Genomic DNA, 19,114 nt, shown 5'->3' on the forward strand with positions numbered 1-19,114 from the left:
GACAGGAGCGTGTACCGCCCCGACACACTCCATGCAGCCCTTCGCTCCTGGAGGCCACGGCCACGGTGAGCAGGCAGGGAGCTTGGCCAGCTCTTGCTCTGGCTGGTGTGCAGTGAGGTCGTGTGGAGCCAAGCGTGGCCGCTGGCAGCAGAGTATGCCATGTCCCTGGGGAGGGGGGTGGTGAAGGCACCCTCCCGCCAGCCCCCGTGGCACCAGGCAGCGTGTCCGGTGCTGGGCCCCTGTGGAGCCTTGCCTGTGTGTCTGCAACCGTGGCACTCGGGCACGTCCTTGGGTGGTTTGAAACCTGACTGCAAAAAGTCCCTTCGTGCACAAACTTTCTCATGCAGCTGAGGGCGTGGGGCATTTGGGGAGCTCCAGGTGCCAAACATGTCACTTCTGAGGAGAGAGATTTTCCCTACTATTGCCCTTCATGGGAACAGCAGGTTTCCTTGCTCATGCAGGATGTCCCACCCCTTATCTTTTCTAGAATGAGCTCTGAAAGCCTTTTCAGAACTATTTTGTGCAGCTTTTGCTACTTTCTGGATACTTGAAGAGGGTTTACTCTAAGAAAGTGAAGGCACTAATACCTGGGAAGCAGACCAGACCCCTCTCTAAAAAGAGGGGGAGCAGAACTGCCAACTCCAGCAAGTCCCAGTGCAGAATGCTTTTAGTAAGCTGTTTAGTTGAGTTTAATGGTTCAGGCTCAAGATACTGAAAATAGGTGAGTTACTGAATGTGAGGGATTAGGTGAGAGACTAGGTTTTTATTTTTATTAATAGTAATTTATTTCAAAAAACCCCTCTGTACCTGTTTCTGGACAACAGTTCTGAAAATGTGACCCCACCTCCCATGTTGGTTCAAAGTATCGGCCACAGTTTATGATTTTGAACTGGGCTTTTAAAATCAACAACGATGCTAAAATAAGAAACAGGAGAGGGGCCTGACTCATGATACTTTAAAGCCTGAGGCCTAGAGCAGTGTGTTTGAGTCTGTTTGTGGAGAAAACAGAGATGCTAGAAAGGAAATGCTGCATGCACCTGCCTGCCCGCAGTGGGGAGAGGAGCAGTGCTTTGGGTTTTGCTGGGTGCGAGCACAGGCTGTCAGTGGCGCAGCTTTGCCTGAGCTCCCTCCCTTTTGAGGGCCCACAAGACACATGATGCAAATGAGAATCTTGCAGTGAAGCCCAAGCTAAGATGATGAAGTCTGTCACATTTGACTTCCACGGATAACAGTTCCACAGCTTTTCCTCAGTGATATTTTCAACCCAACCGTGCTTATAAAACAAATGTGTACTCCTCAGGAAGGCAAAATTTTTGGATTACATTAGCTGCTCTGTCTCTGATCGACTCTAGAACCTTGGATTTGTGTCTCAATTCTCAGGAAGCCATAAAGATGCTTCCTTGAGAGGTTCACTGGAGCCTGGGCTCAGTGGCGGCAGAGCCAGCCCCTGTGACTGGCTGCTTGAGCCTCGTGGGGCTGGGCTGTGGCCGCAGAGGTGAGACCCCACCAAAGCAAGGGTCGCTTCAAACTTCGCCAACACCAAGTCCCCAAGGCTGGCTGGCACACAGGGAAGTTCAGCGCGCGACCAGTTCTGTGGAAAACTGGACTAGAAATGAAGGCAGCTTTGGTCAGCTCTTTCCAACACCAATGTGTGCACTTGTTTGCTCACTGGGTACGTGTATTTGGAATTTTATGTTTATAAAACATACGCCGCAAATCGCAACATATTAGTTACTGTTTCAAAGGCCGTTGGATACAAAAGCAGGTGGGCCGGGTGTGTGACCCTGGGTAGAAAATCGCTTCATTTAGGGGATGGAGGGCGCGGGGGGCAGCCGGGGCCTGTGCGCGGCCTCGCCGCGGGGCAGGTCTCTGCTCCAGGCCGCCCCTGTCCCGCCCGGCGGCCGCAGGTGAGCTGCGGCTCGGCCGCTCACGCAGAGGCAGGCAGCGGGAGGGGCGGCCGGCCCAGCCGGGGAGCGGGCGCTGCTCGGCCGGAGCAAAACGCCAGCAGGGCTCGGGGGGGCCCTTCTTGCTCAGCGCCCCCGGGGCTTTCCTCTGCCCCCTCCCCTGCCACCGTGCATCTCCCAGTAAGCCTGGCCCGGGGCGTTCTCCGTGCCGTGCCTACACCACCTCTCGTGTCGGCGGGGGTCGGGTTTGTTCGCCCACTGGAGTTGGCTTTGGCAATTAAATTATAGGTGCCCGTTCCCCCACCCCCCAAACCCGCCGCCCCCCCGCCTTTCTCCCCCTCGCCGCGCCCGGCCAGGCCGCCCTCAGCGAACCCCGAGGCGCGAAGCCGCCCCGCTCCCCCCACCCCCGCTGTTCCTCCTTTCCTGCAAAACTTCCCCGGGCGCGGGGGGCTGCGAGGCCCCGCCAGATCCCGGCGGTGCTGCCGCGGCGGCTCCATGCCGCGGCTTCGGGCCGCCCGGCTCCTCCCCTCGCGGTGTGTGTGAGTGTGTGTGTGTGTGTGTGTGTGTGTGTGTGCGCGCCGGGGCCGCCGCCGCCGCCGTGCCTGCCTCTCCCAGCCAGGCAGCCCAGCCGCGCCGCGCCGCGCTGCTGGCGGCGGCCGGAGCGGGCGGCGGCGGCGGCGGCAGCGCTCCGCCAGCCCCGGGCGGCTCCGCGCCGGTCCCCGCGGCGCGGCCGCCCATGCCGGCCGGCAGCCCCAACCCCGCCGGGCAGCCCTAGCCCCGCCGGGCAGCCCCAGAGCCCCGCCGGGCAGCCCCAGAGCCCCGCCGGGCAGCCCCAGCCCCGCTCGGCTCCGCGCGGCGCGGGGAGGGGGCACCACTTCTCTGAGTCTCCCCACCAGATCGTTATGGACCTATTCGACTTTTTCAGGGACTGGGACTTAGAGCAGCAGTGGTAGGTTTTTTTGGGTGTGTTGGTTTTTTTTTTTTGTTGTTGTTGTTGTTTTTTCCTTCCCCCCCCACCCCCCCCCCCCCCCGGCCTCTCCACTCCTCTCCTCCTAACAGCTGCCTCCTTCCTCTCCTCCCCGCTCGCTCCCCCGGTGCCTTCGCCTTTGTTGAGGGGCGAAGCGCCCGGTGCCCGCCGGGGCCGGGGCCGGCCGGCTCCGTGCCCGCGCTGGGCTGCGCGGCGGCCCCGGCGGCGGGGAGCACCTCGCGCTCTGCCGGCGGCGGGGCCAAGTTGGCCGGAGGGGGAGGAGAGGCCGGGGAAGCGCCGAGATGCGCCGGGTGCCGGCTGCAATCCCGACGGCAGCGGCGACCCCCTCCGAGCCGGGGAGCGGCGGCGTCTCCCCCGTTGTCCCCGGGATCGCGGCTTTGCTAGCGCGGTGTTCGCCGCTGTCAGTGACAATGTTCCTTTCGCGGGGAGAAACGCGGCTGTAGTTTTGCTGTGCGGCACAGTTCAGCCGCAGCCCTGTCCAGTGTGGGGGTCTCTGCTGGTTTTCCTGGTTTCCTATTCTGGGCGAAGCGTTATTGAAGTTAGTTTTGGAAGCGGGACGATCAGTCCCCGTGATATTATAACAGGTCTTTTTTTTTTTTCCTTTTCCTCTCTCTGCCTCTTCCTTTTCTTTCCCTTTCTATTAAGAGTGGAGTTTTAGGTTTTGTATTGCTCTGCAAGTAGATGCACATCTTGAGAAAAGGTCGGTGCATCTATTTAAGCGTATTGTAAACTTGCTACCAAAGTGAATGTTAAGGAATTTTCGATGGGTGACAAGTAGCTGGGAAAGTTAGAATTGGGGTGGGTATGCAGTCGCTTCCCCGGCCGGTTAATGAGCTCATGCTGCTTCTTCGACTGTTTTTAATCGTTCTTTACTTTTCAATTCAGCAAATACAGTTATAATTCTTTATGCACAGCGAAATTCAGTGGTTGGTTACTGCTTTCTTAAATGCTTTTAGGCTGGAGTGCAGTTTGCCAAGAAAGAGGCTAAAATACTGTATTTTGTTATCCTAATCTCTAAATGTCACACAGATTATATGTGTGTATGCATGTGCATTTGGACCTCATGTTTTGCAGAGGCTTTACTTTACTTTGATAATGTAAAGGTATGACTAGGAAAAAGATCATATATTTAGTTAATAACTATCATTTTGCCAAACGCAGTCTAACAGCTATGGTTGCAAATCCAAGATAATCGGAACCAAATACCTGTCACGTTCTATTTTACAGCAATTTGGAGTAAATCCTTGGAACAGTAAATTACAGTATATCAATATTAATCTGTAAGCAGGCATTTTGGATCATGTGCATGTATTATCAGCTCTGCATAAACCATCATATTACATCTTTTAATAACCATGCTGTTGTTATTTAAAAGTAATAATCAGAATAAAATTAGTGCTCAATTAAATATTATGCTTCTACCACGCTATCTTTACTCTGCTGCTCTAATTTATTTTGCAGACAACTGATAACCACCGTATTACTACTCAAATAATATTTGCATACAATTTGCCTAATTTATAGTGTGGGTAACATCATTAATTTAATAGAAGCTGTTACAACCCAATATGTGGGTGTAGTTCAAATAGTAAGCACATTATAGGTATTGAGTTTTAATGTTTGCTTAATAACTTACTTTCATTTGACTGTGGTTTTATGTGGATTTAGATGTGCATCAGAAAGGAGGGAACTCTTGTGCCTCTGTTTTGCCATAAAATATTTACATATTGCTACTCGTTCTAGAAATTCCATTTGCTTGCTTTCGTACAGTGGAATTTATTGGTTTCAGTGTTTTCAGGGTCCATGAGGAAAGAACATTTCTACTTCATCTGTTTCACAGTGTTTGGTTTCTCCACAAACTCTCTATGTGGCATAGACGCTCACACACAATTACTTATTGCAGAGATCAAGTTGGATTTAGCTTTTAATAATCCAATTAGTATATGCGTGTACACATGCATACAATATGTAGGTACATGATCTACATGATCTACGTGTATACACAAACATTACGTGTATTTTGTTGTACATGTAAAGATTTCTGTCTGACAAGTAGTTGCTTGTTTAAGGAGATATGACTTTAGTTTGTCTATCCATAGATATGTGCATGTGTATGTATGTAATATATGTTATACAGGCATCATCTCTACACGCCCAGAACTATGCATGCTCGCCCATCAAGATTTATTAATTGTTGTCTGTGTATCCAATGTGGTATGATTACTTTGTAATATTTACAAATAAGTATATATAACATGATGTGTGAATTGCTGCTTCTTATTTTGAAACTGTCCTCCTTCCTCCTCCCTGTAAGCTGGCCTTTGTAAAAACGTGTTTCACAAGCATTTATAAGGCAATTAGAGACCCTCTTCTGCATTCCTTGCAAACCCAAAACTTCTGCTAATCTGTGCTGCAATCGCCAAGAAGGCAAGCTCAGGCCTACAGCATGTGTGTGGGTGTTTGTATGTATTATCTGTATGCAAAATACAACAGAAACATAGCCTGAGAAATAGGTATATAAAAAAATGTTTATCACTCAAGTAGAGATTTATTTTTTTTATCCAACGAAAAGGTGTAAAGGTAACACTTTCTATGCATTGCCATTATTATCAGGAAATAACTCCCCAAAAGTTTTGGGCTGATGGGTAAAATACAGGTAATTTCCTCCCCCCCCCCCCGCCCCCCAACAGGGGTGCGTCTTTGTGTCACTTCTTGAAATGCATTTTGTCAAGAACTGTCAAACTTAGAGCGTACACTGCTGCTACATGTGTTCTTAAATTCTCGCCTGGCATTCCGATGATTAGTGCGAGCTTTGTCTTGATACAAACTGCAGAATCGGCCCTTTAGTTTCCCGTATTAGGAGAGATCACAGTGGTATGAGAATAAGGTGTTTCATTGAACCTTCATCAAGACTGTGATTGGGAGGGTACCTGAGGGTTGGTATGGGTTGTTTTTTTTTTGTTAACACTTGGGTAAAATGTGTAAAATAAGGCCACAAATATCCCAGTGGATGTTTTGCCAAACTTGAAAAGCTGGAAAAAAAAAAAGCCAAAACAATTTAAATGAATCCAAACTCTGCCTGAAGTGAAAGGGCCAAAGCTAAAGCCTGCTGTGATTCCTGGATGAATAAGACACGTTCACCTGGGCTTCCATTTAATATGAGCCATTCTATGAGGGAGAAAGGAAGGGAGATGGATGTAATGAAAAGCATGAATGCCTGTGTGCACCAAGGGGACCACTTGCTGTTAAAAATCAAATTTCATCTTTTAAATCACTTTCCACGCTTGTCTGTGGTAACCAAGTAGATGAAATCTTGAAGTGTCCTGGGACCATGTGGCTAGATTTGAACCTGCTTACGGAGTAAGGTGGTGCCATTAATCAGCAGCTGGGAAACAACAAAACCCAACAAAAACCCAACCACCACAGATATATAGCTCCTCGCTAACACAAAAAAAGCAGAGAGATTCATAGTTTATGTTGTATTTATTGTTGTCAGTATTAACATATTTTATGTCCTTCAATCTTTAAAAAAAGTGAAAGCGGAGAAAATATTTAGTGGGAAAAATGCATAATGAAGTGTAGAAAATAAGAGTTGGCAAAGGGAAATAAGATCAGCAGGTAAGAGTATCGTCGTAGCTGTGTGGTTGTGATAGGGAAGACTTCTCACTGCAGAGAGACAAGCTCTTGGTTTTTTCTTTTTTATACTATGTATCACAAGTAGCCTAATTACAGCAAAACCAGCAAACTGCCAGTTATACAGGAAGAGGCTTAAACTCACTAAACTGTTATATAAATAGAAAGTTCAAAGGTCTGTTTGTGGCTGACAAAGCTGGGAACAGGCCATCTGTGGGCCAGGTTCCTCTCCTGTACGAATGCAAAAACATACCGTGCGCCAGAGCAGTGTGTACTTTCAACGTAGTCCTCAACCTGGAGGGGGTGATCCTGCTCTCCAGACAAAGGTGAACTGTTTCAGTTCCAGCCTTGGGTATTTCCCCTCCTTCACCCACCTTCCCCCTTCCCTCGTTGCCTTGTGCCTCTGCAGAAGACCTTCTCAGTTACTGTTCTTTCACCAGGGTCTGTAATAGCTCGCTAAATGAAAAGTCTTGTGAATGTGGAAGCTGTGTTGTGCTTCTCATGGGAACGTGTGAAATAGAGTAAATAGGCTCTTTGGGAATTAGATTGTTAAAAAAAAAAAAGTTTTTGGGTGATGGTGAGAGTATTAATATAGGCGAAAGTCACATTTGAATGGATTTCTATAAGGTTTTTCTCCCCCTCCCTTCTCCTCAAGAAATATTACAGTTGAATTGCAGTTACTTTTTGGATTTGTATTACAGACATCCCTGAGTAATTATTTGAAAATGTTTCATTCTCAATTTGCTTTGAAAGTGTAAATGGATAGATTGTGTGGCTGCCGGTGGGTGGGTGAGGGGGATTAGATGCTGTCAAAACAAGCAGCTGAGAAAGACCAAAAATAGTCTTGGGCCAAAACCTGTACTTGAAGTATGTCCTGATTTAGTAATTCTTCCCTGGTTGATATTGAACTCCATGGAGTGTAAATCTTAAAAGAATTTGGCCGTTTGCACACATTAAGCTCCCATCTATCCTATGAGGCAAAATTACAATCAGTTTAACAGCATTTGAATTGTTTTCCTAATGATTCATCCAAGAATTTAATGACTTTTAAAATATACAAATTGGGATGGAAAGTAGATACTTCAGATACTGTTCAGCTATTCTGAAGCCAGGCAGAACTTCAGAGCATTCAAGGACTTTGTACGTGAATGCCAATTATATTGTTTAGGATTTTCTTTTTGAGTAAAAGATGGCGTTATGATGCAGGTCCTTCAGTCAAGCAGTATTATTCCTTTTGTCTGTCTGACAAGACTGCCACTGCAACCTGAAATTTAACTAAATAATTTAAGGGGAAAATGTGACATTCTGTAAAGTGTTAAGTTAAACATACTGAATGATATCTGAAAAAAACGTGTGGACGCTACTTTTGAGCTTCTTAGGACTCAGACAGTGCTCCAGCCTCGTGGAAGGAGCGTTGTGATGTGTTTTGTGTTGAGGCCCAAATTCTGTTTCTGTCTGAGTCAGGCAAAATTCCCATCATGTGAGATGGGACAAAATTGGCTGTAAGACTTAGAAAAAGCACGTGGGCCTTAATATAGCAGGGTCAATAGTCGATGTAGTTTTATGCACACAAGCAGTTCTATTGAAACAACTCTAACTTCAGGGTAAGATTTATTGAACTGGTTTCTTGATCACTCCCAAAATGCACAATGTGTTTTACTGACAAAACCCCAGTTCTCCATGTATTTGGTAATGGAAAGTGGTGGTATTTTTTACTGTATAGTACACATCCATTTGCCTGAAATCTATCAGCAGTTTTACATGATTGCATAGATAGCTGGGCAGCCAGAAAGAATGCAAATATTGAATCTCCTAAAAAAAAAAAAAAAAAGTAGGAGAATTGTAGGAAACATTTTATACACTGAACCTATGAAGTATATGGAATAAGCTTCTAAAACACATCCTGTATTTTCCTGGTGCCTTTAGTCTGAGGTAATGGAATTTCTTTGTATAGAGGACTTGAAGAATTGGGGTCCTGGATGTTGTTAAATGTATATAATCAATAAGTACCATAAAGTACCCATGTCTTCCTCCAGCTTGGGCCTGAGCCAGTTGGCCAGTGGTGTCAATGGAGATACTCCCAATTGACTTCAGAGAGTACTGGATTTGACCCTGTTTTGGCCAAAAGGCAGGCAGGCAGGCTTTGTGGCATGTGGAGCAACTCTCTAATGACCAGGATCAGCAAGGCACTTTGCACACACCTAATACTGTGCGTGTGGAAGAAGTCCACAGAGCCCAATTCTGAACCTAATTCAAACTTTCTGCCTTTCTTTTGAGAAGAAAGAGAAGAAAAATGGAGAGGAAAGGTTGAATTTTTTCTATTGGTTGCAGTTAACAGAACAGATTTGATGAAGCCATCAAACATCTATTAACACTGAAAACTGAAACTGTGCCACAGCTCTGGGTTTTGCAATGTTACGAATTCTTCCTTAAGCGTTGAAAAAGAAGATAGTAAATCCAGTAACATGTCAAGTTAGTATAACCTTCCAGACCACTCATAATATAACGTAGTCATGAAGTCACAGCAGTGACTCAAAAAGACAGCTCTTTCATCCTTTTGTTGTTACTGAATGTTCTACATTAATGCTTTGTAATCAAAATCTTTGTTTAAATTGTTCTAATAGCTTTGGTCAGAGGTCAGAAGGTATGTTACTTCTGACTAATGGATGACTGTAGAGATAAAAAATGAGAGGAAGGATGGCAACATGCATGTCAGTAGCTTTTAAGCTCCGTTTTGAATGGAATGATACAGTAGTTTGACCAAAGATTTGCACAAAGGGCATGTGATTTTCAACCTGCATTTGTGAGGGAAGATTTTGGGGAATGAGCTAAGGGGTTTGTTTTCAAAAAAGCTATGTACTGGAACCTAGTCTTGCAGAAACTTGGAAAGAATTGCAAGTTGCTCCTTAATTTCAACAATACTGCTGTTGAGTGTAGTCAGTATGATAGGTTTACAAGGTTGGGCTCGTAGTGTTGAAAAAATAATATGGGACTAGAGAGCTGAGGTAAAGGAATAAACCAAAACTTCCTGCAGTTAACTTCTGAGCTGTTGCAAACTATGTTATCCTGAAGAGGCTTTTTTTCAACTCGTATGTAGCAGATCCACACCATAAATTATTATGACTGTTAAACAAAGGTCTAGTCAGTAGTCTCTTCTTCTGTAAAACTTTATATCACGTTTTAGTGACATTTTATGAATGTGTTCAAATCAAGCCATTGAGGGAAGATGACTCTTGGTTGTGGAATTTTTTTTCTTTATGTGACCTCAGCAGTTAATCTGTGTATTTTTACTGGAGATTATCAATGAGTCCTTATTCCAGGTGATTTGGGATGGTGAAGTTTAAGGAGAGTTGGAGATGATACCACAACTGGAAGCTGATTTTCATAGTAGGTGACAACGGAGAATGGGAGAATGCCATTTACTATGTACAATATGTAAGTCTTGCTTAGTGAGGAGCTGTAGTCAGCAATTCAGATTCCTGACTCAGATGCTGCATGGTGCTACCAGTTATAGTAAGACATGAATAGCCCACTCATAATTATATGTTTTCATAGGGGTGGGGTATTAACAAGAGGCAAAGAAGAAAACAAGAATAGAGCACCAAGTTAAAAATCACTCAGTTGTTTCTTTGACAAGTATTACAGTAGCTATTTTTTTATCACTGTGGGTGTACATGGTGTTGTGGAATAAGTAAATTCTGTAGCTCTACATTGCTTTCAGTGCCTGGGGCTCAGACGTGCAGATGTACTATTGAGACTAGTGCTTTTTTCTTACGGTACTTTGCATGGACTGTTTTCAGGATTTGACCGTAGTTTAAAAGTGGTCATCCAAGCGTAGGCCCTTACAATAGGTGATGGTACCTGCATCCTACAAAGTGATAGACACCTAAAAGTAAGACTGAGTAAAAACAGAGCAGTACTTGGTGGCTTGTGATATGTGCTGAAAAGGTGGGTTCACAATGGAGTGTTTTTAATGTAAAATATTTTTAGGTCTGAGGGTAACAATCCATTATATAAGCCTACTTATTCTTTTCTTTGTCCTTTACTGTACCACTGGTTTAGGTCAAGATTTCACTTGTGAGTTAAAAAAGCAAACAACTGTCAGCAGAGAAAGCAAATGCAAAGCTTTAAATATAAAATGTCATTAAGGTTACCAGGTCCCATTTATTTTAGTCTCATGCCATGAGGGAAACTAAGATCCTGCAGTAATACAGTGTTTAGGTGAGTCTGTTTCTATGCCATTATCAGTAGCCATGCTTGTATTTGAGAATGTAGTATTTAAAACTTGGAAAAATATATGCCAGTTGATTATGAACCTCTTTGTCTGCAAGAGGCCAGTGTGAGAGATGATTTCAAAGGGCTTAATTTCAGAAGGTTGAACATTTTTTAGGTCCCCGTCCTGAACTCTCAGGTGAGACACCCATAGCTTGGGGTAGCCAATTCATGTATAAAAACTTCTGGCTGCTCTTTTGAATGTGGGGGTGACTTTTCTTCCAGTTTCTTTCCTGTAGAACAATGGTATGACATTCTTCCTGGTGTTTCCTATGAAGAATAATGATGAGGAATTATCTTCCCTGTCTACAAGTGTTTAAAAACTCATTAGTTAGGGTCCCTGAAAGAATTCCAATACAAGTCAGTGGGTGTGGTGAAGCCGATTGTAATGGGAAGCGGACTGGGCCCTGGGGCTGGTGGTCAGCAGGGAGGCAGAGCTGTAAAGAATACTGTGCATATGCTATAGTAAGCATTTTCATAGATCTCCTCTGTGGGAGAGGACAATGGCTTTGGAGCTCATATTTACTCAAATAACAGCCCTTTGATTTTCATGGCTTTATGCTTCATTGCACATTGGAAGGCCCATTTGTCTTCACCAAGCCTTTGAAGAGGGATAGGTGAAGTGACTGAGGCATTTGCCAATGGCTGAGGGTAGCGGTTGCTTGGAGAAGAAGCTAACTTGCCTTGCCTTTTTTTGGCGAAGTTGTTGTCCTTTTTAAGTTTGCTAAATCAAGGTTAATATATATTTAGGAATAGAACGTGGATTTTCTTATTGGATCTGCCACGAGCTGCTTTACTGCCTTTGGAAAGTCACTGTGTCTGTCAAAATGGGGTTATGATATTTACAGCTTTGGTAATTTTTTTTTTGTTCAGGTGGAAAGCATGAGAGGGCATGAGAGGGAAGGGACAGCTGTGTAGTTTACCTTTGTCTGGTGTTTCTGTTCACTTTTTCATCTTCCTGGGGGTCAGCTGGGAACTATTTTTGACATTTTCTCTGCTCTGAACTTCACTCTAGCTATATAGTCCTTAACTAGCTTGCTTGTACTGCATTACCTACAAGAAGAGCAAACAGTGTTGACGCAGATTGTCCATGGCATAGCTTATGCATTGACATCCTGTGTTGTGCTGATGATATCAGACACATGTTTAGAAAAATGGGGTGATATTTCTGGCCACAAGCCTATCAAGCAATGTTGATTTATGTCTGTCTGCTTTACCTCCTGTAATGTGAGAAGAATAACATCTCAGAATTTTACTGGTAGACTGAGGCATTTTGCAGAGGAGTCATTGCCATTACCACTTCTTATACACAGGGGAACAGAAAGAGGAGCAAGGTGACTTGTGGAAGGACTTGGTGTTGGTCAGGACTGCTGTCAGCTAAGTTCCAGTTCACTGCTTGCCCACTCTGATGGGTATATTTTCCTATTCCGCAGGGGTGTGATGAGGTTAAGTCCCTTAATGTTTATGAATGTTTATGGTGATAGAGCAAGACAGGAACTGAGGCAGATATATGGGTAGGGGAAAGGCAAGCCCGTAAAGAGAAATGGTAGGATTTGGGCAGAGCATACCTGCAAGAAGAGGTAATCAAAGCAGAGAAACTCTTCTGAAGGGCAGAATTTGTTTTACAGTGTACATATCTGATATAATTTACCCTGCTTTCAGCTGGGCAGTGAAGGCCATGGACTTTCAGAGAGAGAATGGTCCTGTTACTCCAGAAGACTTGTCATTTCCCAGGTCATATAGAAAAGCTTTGTATATGCAGCTGTAGCTTAAGTAAACGTCATGTCTTGGATGCTTCACTGAATAGTACATGCACACTTTTCCAGAAGCATTGTTGCTCTTCGAGCCAACTGCCTTTGTTTCTAGCAGACTGCTGCTTTGTTGGTTAACCCTGGGCAGGAGTTTTCTTCACATATGTTATTAGACTGAACATATTTTCTATTTATACCACTTGGGGGTACAAATTACTGTGTTGCATTTAGCAAGCACTAGGAAGAGTACATCTTTGTGACGTAAAAAAAAAATACAGAGGCAAAATTTTGTTTGGAGGTCCTTTCTTCCAGGGTTCAAGGGAAAATGGGCAGCAAAATGAGCTGATGGTCTTTATTTTTATGTCCCAGAAAAGCAGGAGGTATTTGCATATATGTGTTTTAATAGATTATGTTGGTGGAATTTTGTTCTGAAATTAACAATGGGATTTTGAAAAAAGGAATGAATTTTCATGAAACCCTGTGTATCATTTTAAGGCAATTAGGGAGATTATTAGTAGCATACATACTTAAAAGTATTGTCTTTGTGGCTTTGATAATTATGTGTGGGCCAGTGAAGTTGCACTAGAGGGCTGAGCCGAAGGCCACTGCAGCCGGTTGAAGTTTTTCATTGATTTAGTAATCTCTAAAACATACTTGGCCAGAGCTTCTTTTGCTTTCTCCCTCCATTTCTGGAGAAGATGACCTTTACCTACTCTGTGGTAGAGCTCCAGAAACATTATGCAATCTATTGCAATATTTTTGTTACTGTTCAGTCTTTCCTCTGCTCTTTAAAGAGCCCTTGCCCAAACTGACTGTTCTTTAATGTGCATGTAGAGGGATCATAGATGAGGGAAGATAATTAAAGAGGGTTTTGATATTTGCATAGGAAAACACCTGTGTGCTCATTCAGAATCATACAACCCCATCAGCCGGACAGAGCACACTGGGATTGTAGACCATGACTAGGTGTTATCCTGATCAGGATAATAAATAATACACTTTCCTGTCACTTCACTCTGCCTGGTTCTTTCCCCATTACCCAAGACAAGCTGTTGTGTGAGAATTTTGCCTGGTTGTAGACTGCTCATGAATCTTGCAGTACATGACATGCAGACATCTAACAAACATGACTGGAAACTGCATAAAATACACAGACATAATACAGAAGTCATATGTTTGAAAACACATTAGAGGTCCACAAATAACCTGATATCTAGAAGGCTTTTTTCTCCCTTATATCCGTAACCAAGAGTATTCTGCTAGCTGCATTTCAACCAGATCAGGGTTATTTTAGATTTTGTAATGATTCTCACTTGTGTAAACTCACACAATCTGCCTGCAATTCAACTTCAATGATAAAAGGCCTCATCAAAAAATTGAGGCAGGCTAGAATGTTTGGTTAAGATTTAATATCTTTCTAACTAATTATAACACAGTGTCAATATATACTCTAATATCTGTGGAAAGAAAAGAAACATAAATGATACAGTTCCATTGTACTAGGTCTTCTGTAAACAATTAATGGTTAGGTGGACGTCTGAAGCAAGGGCAAGAGAATTGATAAACCTATTCCAACGGGCTTGAAAAGTTGAAGTGAATTCTAAATGTAGATTAGAAGCAAATGATGACAGCCAAGCCAGCATTACCTCATTTGATTAATTTATAAGGATACTGGTCAATGATTTTAACCAACAGCTATGCGTAGTAGAATCCTAATGGGATCTGTCTGTTAAGATTACATAAAGTAGAGCATTTGATTTATTTCATAGCTTTCCAACGCTCCACTTTAACTTCATACAAATAATGCATTAGTCACACTGGATAAAATGGCGTATTGAATAAAGTTGTGATTTTGTCTGCTTCTTATAATCTGATTTTTATAAAGGATTAAATCTGTTTTAGTAGTTTATTCATATCATAAAAGAGATTGTTCGTTGAATGAAATCTTTACATCTGCCACTTTCTGTCTCATTAGAAAAGACAGTAACATAAAGTTCCTCATTTCCTCCCAGTCTGTTTTATCCCCTGGTGTGTCTGAGTGTGTATATCTTCTGTGCATGTTTGTATATTATAATGTCAGTGTGTTTTCAAAGTTGTGGTTAAGACTGCCTCACAGCTTTGGGGGGGTATTACAAGGGGTTATAAACGGTCTGGCAAATAAAATACCCAGCCAGGAACAAGTGGGGGATGCGGCAAGGAGTGACATCAAAAATCCGAAAACTATGGCTTTCAGTGGCATGGCTGCGTGTATGCATGGCCAGATTCAGCAAGGCATTTAAGTACATGCAGTACTTTACTGTGAGTATGCCTACGTCAGTGGACGCAAGTGCATGCTTGATGATAAGCGCGTGTTGACTTATGGCTGATTTATGAGGACATGAAGGTTGGGTGTTCCTCTGAACTTAAATGTGAATTGTCAGTTGTGATCAAACTGTCCAACTGTCATTCATGTGTCACTGTTCCAGTGGTCTTTAAAACATTCTTCTAATTCAGATGCATGGTTGTTTGTTTTAAGCTAAATATTTAATGCAGAATTACAAATTTAGGCATTTTTATCCATTGCTGCCAAAATGTTGGCTTATTGTTTGTGTATTTTACTCCTTTTGTTTAAATGTGTGTCATTGACAGGATGCTGCTGTTACAACAAGCATTTGTGTTCACGTAGACCTTTTAAGGGCAGCAGATGATCTTTTCATAGATGTGTTCTTATTTATATTTAAGGTTCTTGCCATTTCTCTTTAATCCCATTAATTGTTTAGGGGCAGACTGATCTCTGAACATGAGGTTCCCTTGGTTTCTGATGTTGACTGGAGAGGTAGTATCCAGCTCTTCTAGTTGCCCTTTTAGTCAGAAAAGCAGATTCTGAGGATCTTGGTTCTCCCTTCTGGGGACTTGCGAGGGATGAAACTTCTTCATTCACATTTTCATTTGTTGATACATGTTGCAGTTTTACTGGCTGTGGCATTTCAATCTTGGCTTCTTTTCCCACATACTTAGAATCAGTAGGAGTATTTTGATACAAAATGTGTAGTCAGCCTCTTCTGTAGAGCTTGGAGCCACTTGCAAGCTTTGGTTGCAAACGCAGTGGGGAGCAGCGGTAGCACCGGGGTGGGCAGGGAGGCTTGTGCTGGGCTCTGCCCTTGCAGAGGGCCTTCGGTTGCCGAGGTGTTAATACAGGACTATAACCGTTTGACTCCCAGAGCAGGACTGGGCCTGTCTCTGGCTCTAGCAAACTTCTTGAACACGGCTTTAAGAATCATGTATCGTTCATCAGCTCACTTTCATTTAGGAGAAATGACAGCGGGACCTAGTGCTTTGCTCTGCGCTGGCCATTTTCTCTGCAGCAGTGGTGTGCTCACTGACTGAGCTGTACAGTCACAGCTGAGTCATTTTTTGCTTAAATTATGTTCGTTACTGAAATTGAGGAAAAAAACCCTTTACTTGTCATGAAAGTGTTTTTAGTCGTGAGTACATTCCCATGACGCAGAAATCTCCTCGAAGGGGCGGTAATGTTTGCTGAAGTGAAGATAGACCCTACGTTGTAATTTTGGGGCCAAATCTGGGGAGTATGCATGGGTTTATTTGGTGAAGGCAAGTAGTTTCCATTTGGTGTTACTGAACGAACAGTGCCCTCTTTCTCAGCCAAACTTAAGTACCCTCTGCCGCAGGTTTACCTACACACATGGAGCAGCTCTAACATCTCTGACCTTGCTTTAAAAATGGGTAGTCATAAAGAGCAGACACAGCTCCATTGTGCACTGGTGTGTGGCTCCAGTGGCACTTGCGGGGGTTGTGGGAGTTGCAGGTGTCTCAGGAGCCAAGGGAGCCTTCCCCAGCCACCCTCCTCCCCAGCAAACTGCAGCCTGTTGGAGGGGTCATCCTGGAGCTGCACATGGCTGGAGCACACACCCATCGCCGCTATCGGAGAATGTCCGAACCTGGTACCTTCTGCATGCACAACTATTTAAATGGAAATCTTTTTTAGCTTCCTCATATATGTAGTAGCATAATTTCAGGGGTGGGAAATGTGTGCTGGTTACCTACAGTTCTAGTTGGTATTCGAGAACGTGGGCTGATGCTGGACCCACAGTTTCGTAATGCACTAGTGCAACCTTCCAGCACTCGGTTAACAAACTATCCTGTGAGATGGTCGTGGCAATAAGACACAGCACAAGTATTTAAATATGAAAGAGCAGTGCCACACTGTTTATTTTCTGTGAGGAGTACTGACTGTATCTCTCAGTAAACAGACAACAGCCTTTTATGGGAGATTTTTGTTGTATTTTATTTGGCAGCTGTTTGTCTTAATAGGAATTCTTCAATAGTATTTATTGTATTTTGTGCTGGTAGGGGGGAGAGCCAAAGCAGAATCTGAGCAGTTTTACTTGCTTTCCTCGCGAACAAAAAGAAAATATTGCTGTATTAATTACTGTTGTGCTTTATTGGCAAAAATAAAGAGATCCTATAATATGAAATTGCTAATATAAGAAAGGCTTTGATTTTCTCATTAGCACAGGATATTTTGCATCTGTTCTGGTTCACGAGTGCATTGTCGGCACTTAAATAATAATAATGACTCAGTAATGAATAAGAATAACAACAAATAGGCATGTGAGTATGCAGGCAGTCAGGCACCCTCCGGTGTTTATCAGTAGGTTGGTTTTGGAGGTCTTGCAAAATGAGCTGTTCCCATATGCCCATTCAGATTTTCTTAGATCATTGCACAGCCCAGAGATTCATTTTGCTGCTGGCATGGCTGGGTTATATACAAGCACTTTTTTTCATTGTGTGTCAGGAGTAAAGTGTTGAAGTTCTCACTTGAAATGGAAAATGTGTTTCTTCCACTTAGAAACATTTAAGTCTCAGTTTTTCCTCTGTTCTGTTGTTTTTTCTTTCTTTTTGTGAATAGAGTCTTAAGTATCTCATTGTTTTGAATTCTTGAAAATATTGGAGCTCTGGATTGTCTGCCAGTCTTTCAAGTATGTTCTTAAAAATCTAGCCTGGAAACACCTTCGCTACAGTTCAACTCAGTTTATATCAAATTGTCCCTGCTTCTGTAGTTACTATTACAAAACCAGATAACGTTAAGCTAATGTTAGCAGTCTGTCTTGAACATCAAAGGCCTAGGAATCTAAAATTGAGGTTCAAATTCTGATTTAACTCTTAGTTTATAGCACTCTCTCACCTTTTATAAAGTCACCTCCTGCTTGTATAATAAGCCACACTGTACAATTTATGGATTTAATTTTTTTCCAGGTCTTATCTAATGCTGAATAGTTAAGAACAGTGATATGTGAAGGATAGCACAATACTCTATTGTTAAAGCAGAGGCTAATTTCATCCAACAATGTTAAATTTTAGCCATATTCTCAAAATAATTTGGAATAATGATGTGGCTTAATGGTTCTGAGTTTTACTCTACAAGAAAAATGCTTAGTTCAAGCTGGGGGAAAAAAAATCAGCAATTTATGCTTTGGGTTACTATTTTCTTCAAACAGTACTCTGCATTGTCAATTTTACCCTTATGAACCTGCAGGTCAAGAGAAAGTCACAAAAGTGTATATATACAGTGATCTGGAATTTGACAATTCTGGTCAAAATACTTAAAGTTCTGGGCTGACAGGCAAGAGGGACTCTTCTGTGTGAAGGGTCTGAATTGTACCTGACATTTAATGCCATTAAAAGACTACCTTAAGAATTACCAAAATGTGGCCTTATTTATTGCTCCAAGTGATACTGGCTTTAAGAAGTCTTCATTAACGTGCACTTCAAAAATATCTGTGAAGCAAAGGAAAGCAAAAGTGGTGGGTTTTTTTTTTCCCCTGATTAAAATTATTTTTTGGTCCAACAGCCCTTAACTATAATGGTACGAACCTTACAACACACGCATGGTTAGAATAAAACTGGAAGGGAGGAATTAAAAAAAAAAAAAAAGGAAAACCAAAACAAAACCCAGCTTTCCCTCCAACTAAAACAGTTTAGCCCTGGGTAAGCCAAAAGAAATTGGTAAAGCAAGCAAGTAGTTTATCAGCACATGACCTGTAAAGTAGGTAAAGTGATCTGTGAATGGAAGCTACCCTAAGTCTGTTTCTTGTCACTGTAATTTGTCTGGCTTAAGGGCAAAGTAAGTGGATCTCCTTGGCAGTACAAGAGCAAGTAGATCACCAGGTAAGATCAGATGGGAGTCTGTGGTAACAACAGAACTAAAACAAAGCTCTTTTGACACCATTTCTGCTGCTGTTACTCATGCTAATAAGAGTGCTAATTATCATGAACCTGATAAGGCTTATATTAATTGAGTGAACTAAATGTAAATTCTGGTTAAATAGAGAATAGTTTAGTCGACCTGACAGGTGCTGGTTTGCTTAGCTGCTGTGTTCAGAGTAAAGCGATGCTTCACTGCAAAACAAAATAAATATCTGTATTTGAACTGGTAGATTTTGGGTAGGCTTGAAATGTTCAGATTTGACTCCTAAAATAGAAAAGCCTAGGGTTTTCAGAATATTTTCTGCCTTTCTCCCTGTCCTGTGATACTTTATGCAAGGGCAATTAGTTCTTGCAGTTTT

At 43.0% G+C, this 19,114-nt stretch overlaps 1 protein-coding gene across 4 annotated transcripts in view; it reads left to right on the forward strand.

The window, feature by feature from the left end:
- The first annotated feature begins 2,341 nt into the window (after nucleotides 1-2,341).
- AFF2 (ALF transcription elongation factor 2) overlaps nucleotides 2,342-19,114 on the forward strand; it is a 341,788-nt gene continuing 325,015 nt past the window's right edge. For all 4 annotated transcript variants that reach the window (XM_064463179.1, XM_064463180.1, XM_064463177.1 and 1 more), the window contains exon 1: nucleotides 2,342-2,853. In XM_064463179.1, the coding sequence (XP_064319249.1) occupies nucleotides 2,807-2,853 (47 nt within the window). In that variant the 5' untranslated portion in view covers nucleotides 2,342-2,806. The remainder of the gene's footprint in view (nucleotides 2,854-19,114) is intronic.

The sequence above is a fragment of the Phalacrocorax carbo genome, chromosome 11, assembly GCF_963921805.1.
Source record: "Phalacrocorax carbo chromosome 11, bPhaCar2.1, whole genome shotgun sequence".
Lineage (NCBI taxonomy): Eukaryota > Metazoa > Chordata > Aves > Suliformes > Phalacrocoracidae > Phalacrocorax > Phalacrocorax carbo.